At 38.7% G+C, this 10,893-nt stretch overlaps 2 protein-coding genes across 2 annotated transcripts in view; both read left to right on the forward strand.

Annotated features, from left to right (window-relative positions):
* The window catches only part of LOC106011749, a 9,919-nt gene extending 6,991 nt beyond the window's left edge, over window positions 1-2,928 (forward strand). The window contains exon 5 of the mRNA XM_013082462.1: window positions 2,848-2,928. Within this exon, the coding sequence (XP_012937916.1) occupies window positions 2,848-2,928 (81 nt within the window). The remainder of the gene's footprint in view (window positions 1-2,847) is intronic.
* LOC106011757 (elastase-like) overlaps window positions 2,846-10,893 on the forward strand; it is a 15,236-nt gene continuing 7,188 nt past the window's right edge. The window contains exons 1-6 of the mRNA XM_013082472.2: window positions 2,846-2,978; window positions 3,451-3,600; window positions 3,993-4,195; window positions 6,088-6,175; window positions 9,167-9,325; window positions 9,815-9,955. Of these exons, the coding sequence (XP_012937926.1) occupies window positions 2,958-2,978; window positions 3,451-3,600; window positions 3,993-4,195; window positions 6,088-6,175; window positions 9,167-9,325; window positions 9,815-9,955 (762 nt within the window). The 5' untranslated portion in view covers window positions 2,846-2,957. The remainder of the gene's footprint in view (window positions 2,979-3,450; window positions 3,601-3,992; window positions 4,196-6,087; window positions 6,176-9,166; window positions 9,326-9,814; window positions 9,956-10,893) is intronic.

Consider the following 10,893-nt stretch of genomic DNA (forward strand, 5'->3'; position numbering starts at 1 on the left):
AGAGAGAGAGTGAAACTGAATGAATGAGTAAGCGTGTTACTGTTAGCGTGTTGCTGTATTTTTATAAAGAGAGCGCTCGAAAAACTAGGAGAACATGGATGGGTGTCTAAGTAAATGTTCAGGAAAAGACTTAAGAGGGAAAGGGGAAGGAAGGATAAATCCTAACTTCTGAAGCCAACAAGGTTTAATGTGAAAAGGACTCATGGCACCTTCTGAAACAGCTCATACAGGATTTATTAAGTGCGTGACGCCGATGACATGAACCGCCGTATATTTTAGCGGCAAACGACATAAGAGGTACGCAATTACGCAAAGAAGAAGTAAACGAAACAAGCGTGTATATCTTATTATTCTTTCTAAAGCTTTCAGGTTTCAAATCAACGAATTCTGTGTGTTCAGAGCTCATTTAATTTTCTGCTAATCATGTTCCTTTTAATTAAGGGTATAAGTTAATGATGATAGTAACATTTGTGTGGCGTCGATGGCTTAGAGGTCATGTCTTGTACTCCAACCGTAAGTTAGTGAGTTCGAATCCCATCCGGTGTTTCGACGTTGTGTAATTGGGAAAGTCATTATATAAAAAATTTTCATCACTTCACCCACGTGAGAACGGGTGCCCAGCCATAGACAACGGAAAATCTTGTCAGTTTTTCAAAGTGTTTCACAGCTCAATCAACTGTTTTGCACTGCATGCTTCCCTGGAAGCCGAGGATGTATCTGAGAGTTTTAGGGCTTGCTGGGGCAATAATACAGTGCATGCATAATGTACATAAAGCTTGCTGTCGATCGGGGATATGCACTCTATACAAAATGTTATTTATTATTTCATTAACAATAATGGTATATTGCATTTGTATAGCGCAAATTCCCTCTTAGCAGCAAGCTCTATGCACTTAATAATATTATAGTATTATCTCAGCAGACCTGATTACCTGATAGCATTCTGAAATAATCTCAACTTCCTGGGAAGTATACTCGTATGGTGCAAGCAGGTATTTAGCAGGAGCTAAAACTAAAACACTAACATACTGACAAGATCTTTTGCTGTTTATGACCGAGTACCTGTTCACACATGAGTGAATTGACGAAATAAGATGATGAAATAAGAGAAACAAATATGGTTACAAGCTTTCGGACCAGTGCTGCCAGAAATTGACACTCATGAGGGTTGAAACAGAAAAATAAACACGCTGGATAAGATCTTGAAAAGCAATTACGAAGAGACAAATTGCAGATTTTTTGGGGCACTTTAATCAACATAAAGCTTCTGAACACCCTGCCCTCATTGGAAAAATGGAAAGCAAAAAACGGCAGACCTTGACCGAGAACAACTAACTTAGAAAATTGAACAGACGAGTGACGGGGACAGACCAAGGTAATAATAATATTGAATGCTGATGTCTGCTTCAGATCTGGCTTTTGATGATGATGATGATGATGATTTTTGTTTGTTTCCTTTATGGACTTGGCGGACTCCACGAAGAAATCTTCGAGCGAGAGCGAGGCTCTTTTTCGGCTCCATTGCTTAGCGGCCCCTCCACTCGGCCAAATAACTCCATTCGAATTGCCATTGTTCCGGGACAGTCAGACATATGTTTGACATCCTCCTTTTCATGGCCGCATCTTCGGCAACGTGGGCTGAGCTCTTCATTTACAAAGTTCTTCTACCATCTCAAGCTCCAATGATGGTCCGCTCGCAGTCTCGCTAGCTCAACCTGGTCCCAGCGACATGTGATATTTTGTTCCCGCTTATTGGAGTACCCAGAATACACATCTTCCTGGTGCTGGTACTTAGCTCTGCATGGTGGGTCTCTAATTTCCCTCTTGATCATTGGAAAGAATCCTCTGTATGTTGTTGGTCGTCTGTCTCCTTCAATCTCTCTGGCTTCATTAGCAGCTAGGTCTGCTGTCCCATTTCCTTCGATTCCAACACGGCTTGGAATCCACAGAATGTTTATTGTGGCTGTGGCTTCACTGAACTTGCAGGGCAAATAATTTATGTCCGAGCTGTTGCTTAGCAGTCCCTTGCAGAGGGACTGACTGTTCGTCAAGATCAGCACATTGGTTCTACCGTGGCAATTGTCAGCAATCCATTGTGCAGCAGACATCATTGCCTGGCACTCCTCGTCATAAGATGATGTAAGGAATGCACCTTTAGTTTTAATGATTTCTGTTCGTGGTGGTTCATCATTCATTATCACCACTGCTGCTGCTCCACCTTCACGGTATCCTGCGACAGCCGATCCATCGGTGAAAATGGTCACATCGTCACCAACTTCTTTGATCACATCCTCTGCAGCTTCACGTGCCTTTACAGGATCAAACCTTTGCTCTTCACTCCTTTCAGTTCTGTCTGGATTTCGATTTCGCCACGGGTCTCCCATGGACAAGCTCTCACCAGATTGATCGGCCATCAATTCTCTGCCTCAGGGGGGAGGTGGTCTGCTAAATCGGTGCCCGTACGAAACCGACTTTTCCTGATGCTGCTGCTGCTGATGATGATGATGATAATGATAATGATGGCCATTCCTCTGCTATGATACAGCACCCATTTAGTTTTTTTACTCTCAGTTACTCTTGAGGAAACCCAAGAGGCGAAACGTTGAGCTTTATCAATTAAACAATTTTTAAACATTTTACATTTTTACATCATTGTTTTGTCTGAAAATCAAGCAAGGCTCTCCCTCCTACTCTGCTTTCCTAACATTGATGATGATGATGATGATGATGATGATGATGATGATGATGATGATGATGATGAAGATGATGATGATGATGATGATGATGATAGTAAGATTAATTCAATGATATTTAATTTACAATCTCTAAATCGTATGTTCTTGATAGCGTGCAGTCCCAGCGTCGCTGGAGTTGGCGGGAACCCCAAGACAGGCCGCACTGTATACAACACCAACGGACTATGTCTGAAGCCGCAAGTGGTTGGAAACACCTGCACTATGACTAACCGATACACAAATGTATGTACCGTACGATTTTACCTTGTTTTTAGTTTACTGAGCGCCCCGTCAGGACATAAACAGTTCTTCTTCTTCTTCTTCTTCTTCTTCTTCTTCTTCTTCTTCTTCTTCTTCTTCTTCTTCTTCTTCTTCTTCTTCTTCTTCTTCTTCTTCTTCTTCTTCTTCTTCTTCTTCTTCTTCTTCTTCTTCTTCTTCTTCTCATTTATTATCATTATTATCATTATTACCATTATTATTATTGTTATTATTATTATTATTATTATTATTATTATTATTATTATTATTATTATTATTATCATTATCATTATTATTATCATCATCATCATCATCATCATTATTATTATTATTATTATTATTATGATTATGATTATTGGTCCTATTATTGTTGTTGTTATTATCATTATTATTATTATTATTATTATCATTATTATTATTATCATTATCATTATCATTATCATTATTGCATCTTCAGGTCGTGGACAACGAGCAGTCCAACTCCAGGACGAAACGAACAACAATCTCATTCCCTTGCTCAGAAGGCTTTTCCGATCCCGTGAACGAGGCGTTTGGAGTGGCCAATGACGCTCTGCACTTCGGCACAATCACAGGCACTCTCTATGAGGTATTGTTTGTCAGTATTTATGGTAAACTAGCTGGGCCCCCTGTCGATGAAAGGAATGATCGGTGCGTTGACATCAATTATTGAAAGTCATTGGCCTACGGTACTATATTTACACTGTATCTTACACTCTACATACTTACCAATGAATGAATAAATTAATGAATTAATGAAAGGCTGGATGAATGAAAAATTGAATGAATGAATGAAAGATGAATAAATGAATGAAACACATGAATTAATGAATGAAAGATGAATAAATGAATGAAAAAATGAAAGAATGAATGAATGAATAAATGAATGAATAAATGATTTAAAAAATAAGTGAATAAATGAATGAATGAATGATTGAAAGAATGAATGAATGAACAGTCTACCATTCGTTCCGCCCACAGGAAAAGTACAACTTCAGAGCACTCCCATACGCACCTCGTTTAGTGGTTCACTATGGCAGTTGTTACGACAACGCCTTCTGGGATGGCACGGACATGTACTTCGGGGATGGTTGCCGCACCTTCTACCCCCTCGTCAGCCAAGACGTTGTCACGCACGAGTTGGGTCACGGCATCACCTCACGGAACAGTGACTTGATCTACAGGTGAGATCATTGGGTTTTTTTTTTTGGGGGGGGGGGGGGGGGGGTTTAGTAGAGGTTTTTCGGCGCTCGCAACTGCATAAGATCACAATATGAGCGTCAGAAGATTAGAGGTTTTACAAGAGAGTAACAAACATAAAGAAAAGAAGGAGGGGAGATAAGGACGATAGATGTTTGATAGGAAAGAAGAAGGAAACTACAGCAGAGCACCTGCCAACCGCCCACTCATTGTTTGTTTTTGTAAGCGTTTTACGGAGCTCTGTTTTACGGCGCTCGCAACTGCATAAGGTCATATCAAAACATGCGCGCGCGTCAGATCATCAAGCAAGAAAACAAAATATGATGTCTGATCAACAACGACACCAACAATAATAATATAAAATAATATATAACATTTATATGCGCATTTCCAAAAAAGAAGCTCAATGCGCTTTACATATGAATACCCATTTTTCAAGAACCTTTCTTAAGACATGTTTTAACGCCTTCTGGGATGGCACGGACATGTACTACGGGGACGGTTGCAGCACCATCAGTTTTTAGGCTTTTGGAGTTTTTGATTTCATCTTAAAGTTTGTTCATTTGTCTTGGTTTCGATAAAACTAAATAGCCATATATCTTAAAAGGATGATTGAAATTAAAAACGTAACATGATTACAATATGGACAATAATAGTAGAACAACAACAACAACAACAACAACAACAACAACAACAACAACAACAACAACAACAACAGAAGCAGTAGCAGCAGCAGCAGCAACAGCAGCAGCAGCAGCAGCAACAACAACAACAGCAACAACAACTGTAACAACGACGGCAACGACGTGATAAAATGGATAACATTTAAAATAAAAATAAAAATCATAGCAATAATGATAAACTTGTTAATAATGATAAACTTGTTAACAACGATAATAAGAGTAAAGATGATGATGATGATGATGATGATGAAGATGATGATGATGATGATGATGACGATGATAATAACAATAATAATGGTAATAATAGCAATAATAATAATAATAATGATAATAATAATAATAATAATCATAATAATAATAACAATAATAATAATAACAATAATAATAAGGATAATAACAATAATAATAATAATAATAATAATAATAATAATATATATATATATATTTTTAAAAATGATATTTATAACTACATGTATAATAGTAGTGATATAACAATAATGGTGGTAATAATAATAGTACTAGTGGTAAGAATTGTGAAAAAAGAATGATGATGATGATGAAGACGAGGAAGAATAGGAGAATGGTGTTTTTTTTTTCTTTTTTCTTAAACATCTTCCTGATGAAACCTGAAAAGGGCGAAAGGTCGAACATTTTTTTAACTTCCTAATATCTCCAAAATACCCAAGTCTCCATAAACGTTTTGTTTTTCTTGTTGCACTATAAAATGATGATGATCCTGATGCTGCTGCTGCTGATGATGATGATTATTAATGATGATGATGATGATTATTATTATTAGTGAGGATGATGATGATGATGATGATGATGATGATGATGATGATGATGATGATGATGATGATGATGATGATGATGATGATGATGATGATGATGGCGATGATGATTTTTATCACGTTCCTTACGAAGCCCACTTGACGTAATGTTGAATCTCTCTATAAAATTATTATGAAACCACGTATACCCAAGTCTGTACCAATTTTTTCTCTCGTCTCGCTTCCTCAAATGATGGATTCTCTGTACACAATTTCATGCTACTTCTGCTGCTGCTGATAATGATTATGATCATGTTGATGATGTTGGTTTAAAAAAAAATAGATTTTTAAACAACTATGACACCTTGATATGTTCCCTGATACCAACGTACATTTTAATGATAAAAATCTTTCTGACTTTAGTGGTCAATCTGGTGGCATCAACGAAGCTTTCTCGGACATGTCTGGAGAAGTGGCCGAAATATTTGGCCGGGGCAACAACGACTGGAAGGTATTCAACAATTATGAGGCTGCGTGGTGAAATCAGGCTCTCGTCAAAATAATCAAAGCGAAGAAACTTGCATTTTTCCCCCAGGATTGTGAATTTTTATCAAATTTTTGTTTTTTGGCTCAACACCTTTCATACCCATTAAAAAACTCATTTCTGAAAAACGTTGATTAAAGACTCAAAAATTATAAATTTTCAGTTACTACGGACTATTAAGTTAAGGAAATAACTAATCTTTAGCGGCCATTTTCTCACTAATTTTACCTCTGAAAACAGGTGACCCCCATCTCATTCTTTCGCAAATATCTCGACTTGTATTCAAGATAAATGGATAGTTTTTTCATCCAAATAAAGACAAGTGAACAAGCTTTAAGAGGATACGAATAGCTCTACTTGCCCAAAAATTGACGAGAGCCTGATTCCACCACGCTGCTTCACAATTATGTTACGATGCGGTGTACTTAGACGATCGTCAGTTTTTAGGCTTTTGGAGTTTTTGGCTTCATCTTAAAGTTTGTTCATTTGTCTTGGTTTCGATAAAAAAATAGCCATATATCTTAAATAGAAGTATTTGCGATTGACGGAGGAGGGGGTTAATGTTCCCATTCTGTGTTTAAAAAATGGCAAATATTTGCTTCTTTTTCTTGTCGACAACCAGAGGAAATTCAACACTTTTTTTCTCTAATATTTTACCCCCTTCCTATTCTGCAGTATCAGTTCAATTGAGGAGAAAGAGAAATTATGATGTTTTCTCAGGGCTTCACATGAATTCATAGGTCCGAAGCTGGTAGCTCCATGGTTTCAAATGTCACCTTCAACACCAATGAAGACGTTTAAATTTGTCTGCTAAATAATTACTGCTCTTTGAGAACACTGTAAGTTCCTTGTCGTGCAAAACAAGAAATTATAAGCTTTGACCATAGTATTACACTACACTGCTTTGTGGTGATGCTGAAAGGTGTATCTTTGATAGAGTTTTGGGAGGGTGTAAAAATAAAAAAACAGTCCCCAAATTTGAACTTATTTGAATTGCTTGCGAGAGCGGCACAATCCAGCAAGATGAAGTCACAATCTAAAATATATGAACGATTTTAGGTCGTATTTCTTTTTGTTGTTGTTGAAGAATTGAATGTCTAAGAGGCAGAATTTCATTTCTGGTCTAACGTCCATCTTCGACAGAACCAAGTCAGGCAGGTTGCCACACAAAACTCCCCAAGCTACTCAAGTTCACTAGCGTTTCTTAAGAGACTAGAACCTGGAGTCAACTTTATCGAAAATGGGAAATTATGAATTATTAAGTTTAACATCCCTTTCAACACTGTAAGGTTATTTAAGAGGTCCCACCTCCGAATTCAACGTCAATCCCCGATAGAGCCAAGCCGAATGGGTAGAGAGCCTTTTAAAACTCTCCGAAACAACCCACTTTCAGAACACCCCATTTGAGGTTCGAACCTGGGTCATCCACTCAGTAGTCGGTCTCATAGCATCTGAGCTAACGGCACGTCCTCAGCTGTATCGAAGCCCAACGTGTTAACAACTGAGCTAACGGCACGTCCTCAGCTGTATCGAAGCCCAACGTGTTAACAACTGAGCTAAGGGCACGTCCTCAGCTGTATCGAAGCCCAACGTGTTAACAACTGAGCTAAGGGCACGTCCTCAGCTGTATCGAAGCCCAACGTGTTAACAACTGAGCTAACGGCACGTCCTCAGCTGTATCGAAGCCCAACGTGTTAACAACTGAGCTAACGGCACGTCCTCAGCTGTATCGAAGCCCAACGTATTAACAACTGAGCTAAGGGAGGGCTCAAGCATCGTGGGGAGAAAAAGAGAGGATTATACATGACCATAAGGACACAAAACATCAACCATATTATTACTGGCTCTCTGATGGTTCCCGTCCTTCAGAGGGTCCCTGCCCTGCGCCCTTACGTGCTTGAAGACGTACGCAAGTACATTGCCATCGTCCGTGGTTTAGCAGTTATGTGCTTCACCGTGGACACAAGAAATCCGAGTTCGGTTCCCGCGTGGAGAGAATTTTTTTATCGAGTGTCTTCCTCTGTTTGAACGTTGTATACCTCTCAGTCTGGAGTGTAAGTACGCTTCACAAATGATCGGAATTATGTTGTTGGGAACATAAAACACCGTAGTAGCCCCCCTGCAAAAAAAAAACAACAACAAAAAACAACAACAACAACAACAAACAAACAACAAAATCAAACAACACACAACAAAAACAAACAACAAAATCAAACAACACACAACAAAAACAAAAAACAAACAAACCCCAGAAAGCAAAACAAAACAAACAACCCAAACAAAAATAAATAAATAGACAAACAAGAACTAAAAACTAGTCACACACACTGCCCACCCAGTAAATACTCTTGATCTTCTATCCTCAGCTCTGGTGTTCATTATAATGTGATACGATAATTCCCACAGTTGTATTGCCTCTGCCTCTGCCTTCCCATCTTCTCCTGTTTTTTCTACTCTCATCTCTAGAAATGCAGTGCTCTAGCGGCCACCTAAATAAGAAAGTCATCTGTACACACATCTACCTTCCAACCCCCATCCCCCCACTCTTTGCATTTTTCCCTTTACTTTATAGTCTTTATTTAAGACATCCACCTATCTATAACAGCCGCTTTTCTCCTCGACTATAGGTGGCCGTCTTAGACGATTTCAAATATATGTGTGGCGTGCTGACAAAATGAGTTACTTCTCGCAGTCCACAGAAGGAAATATTGGCACAAAATCAACACCGAGGTCAAATTAGTAGTTCTTCTATTGATGCTCTACTTTTATGTAGAACATGCCTCTTATTATTTCATACTTATAAATTGTAAAACTTCGCTTATAAGCATGATGTTTCTACTTCCATAAGGCTTGAATCCGAGAAGTAACTCATTTTGTCAGCACGCTTCACATATTCTAATTGTTCCCACAACAATATTTAACACAATACCCTCCCCTCTCTTCCCCGTAAATCCCCAGGTTGGTTTCGAACTGTTTAAAGGCAACCGACCTCTGCGCTACTTCATCAGACCACCTGATGACGGCGTTTCTATCATGCACGTCAGGGACTACACAAGCAGAATGGACGTGCATTTTAGCAGCGGTGTCTTCAACCACGCCTTTTACCAACTCGTTGCTGTAAGTGTACTTAGCTTTATTATGGTTTATTGTTATCTATCTATCTATCTATCTATCTATCTATCTATCTATCTATCTATCTATCTATCTATCTATCTATCTATCTATCTATCTATCTACCCTATCTGTCTATCTATCTATCTATCTATCTACCTATCTATCTATCTATCTATCTATCTATCTATCTATCTATCTATCTTGAATCCCCTGAATCTAGCGCGAACACTGAATCAGAATGGAGCACTGTCAACAGACACAAAAGCCAGATGACACCCTTGACTACTCAATGTTCGCATGTTCTCCTTAACCATCATATTGCTGTAATAATGTATATATATATATATATATATATATATATATATATATATATATATATATATATATATATATATATATATATATACACTCACAATCACTTTGCAGTTTGAATTCTGTCTCGTCTGTAACTTTTTCCTGCCCTTATAATAAAGACACTTCCAATCTTCACAGATCCAAAACATGCCAATCTATGACGCTTACGAGTGTTTCGTGAGCGCTAATCGGCTGATTTGGTCCCAGAACACCAACTTTGAGGCTGGTGCTTGTGGTGTGATGCAGGCCTGCCATGATCTCGGCTTTAGTCACACTAAGGTGGGTGGTACCAAATATTGTATGCTGCATTCTTTATTGCCTTTATTAAGGAAAACATGAAAAGGGGGGGGGGAGAGCCTCAAAGGTCTAGTTGAATACTCCCTTCTTAAATTAAATTCAAATGGTCTTCCACGCATGACGTCATAGCTTCTCCCATGTTGGTACCACAAAGAGTGAAGACCTGGGACATATGTAGCAGGTTAGCCCTATCTGCATGCCCTGAGGTCAATTTGTTCCCCGGGGTTGTAATCTTCACATTTTAGAAAACTTTTAGTGTGAAGATCTCTCTAAAACGTTAGGTATTTCTCAAAAAATCATTTTGACAGACTGCTATGCAAAGTGTACGGATCGGATTAACGAGTAAATTTCCTCTTCGGAAAGTGGTGGCACAGAGTTCCCCGTGTCGTATGGATACGATAGTAAAACACGACGTACAGATAGGGTTAAGTAAGTTCCAAATGGAGACCTCAACTAGACCTTTACTGTAACCCATTGTGGCTACACAATCTGGTAATTGGGCAACACTCGAAGACGCACTGTTTTAAGGGTATAAAAAAAAAAGAAGCATGACCTAGTTACTTATTCAGATTTTTCACTTCAACCTTCTGTATCTGAAACTCAAATGACAGACTGCAACATGCTGTCATATGCTGTGAAATTGCCAGGTCGTGCTGCTGATTCCTTTGGTTTGCTCGTGATCGGATATAAGAGTCCGCTGTGTGGTCAAAGAGTTAAAAGCTCCCTCTACTCTGTACGTTCAATGGTATAAAGCCTGTGCGTCGCCACTGACGCTGACCAAGACGGTTGATTTTGTATTTGAAAAAGAGGCCATTTACGAACAATATTCTCTCCTACTCCTACTCTTGCAAAATAATGCCTCACTCTGTCACACACACACACACACACACACACACACACACACACACACACACACACAC

This window comes from Aplysia californica, unplaced genomic scaffold, assembly GCF_000002075.1.
Source record: "Aplysia californica isolate F4 #8 unplaced genomic scaffold, AplCal3.0 scaffold00176, whole genome shotgun sequence".
Classification (NCBI taxonomy): domain Eukaryota; kingdom Metazoa; phylum Mollusca; class Gastropoda; order Aplysiida; family Aplysiidae; genus Aplysia; species Aplysia californica.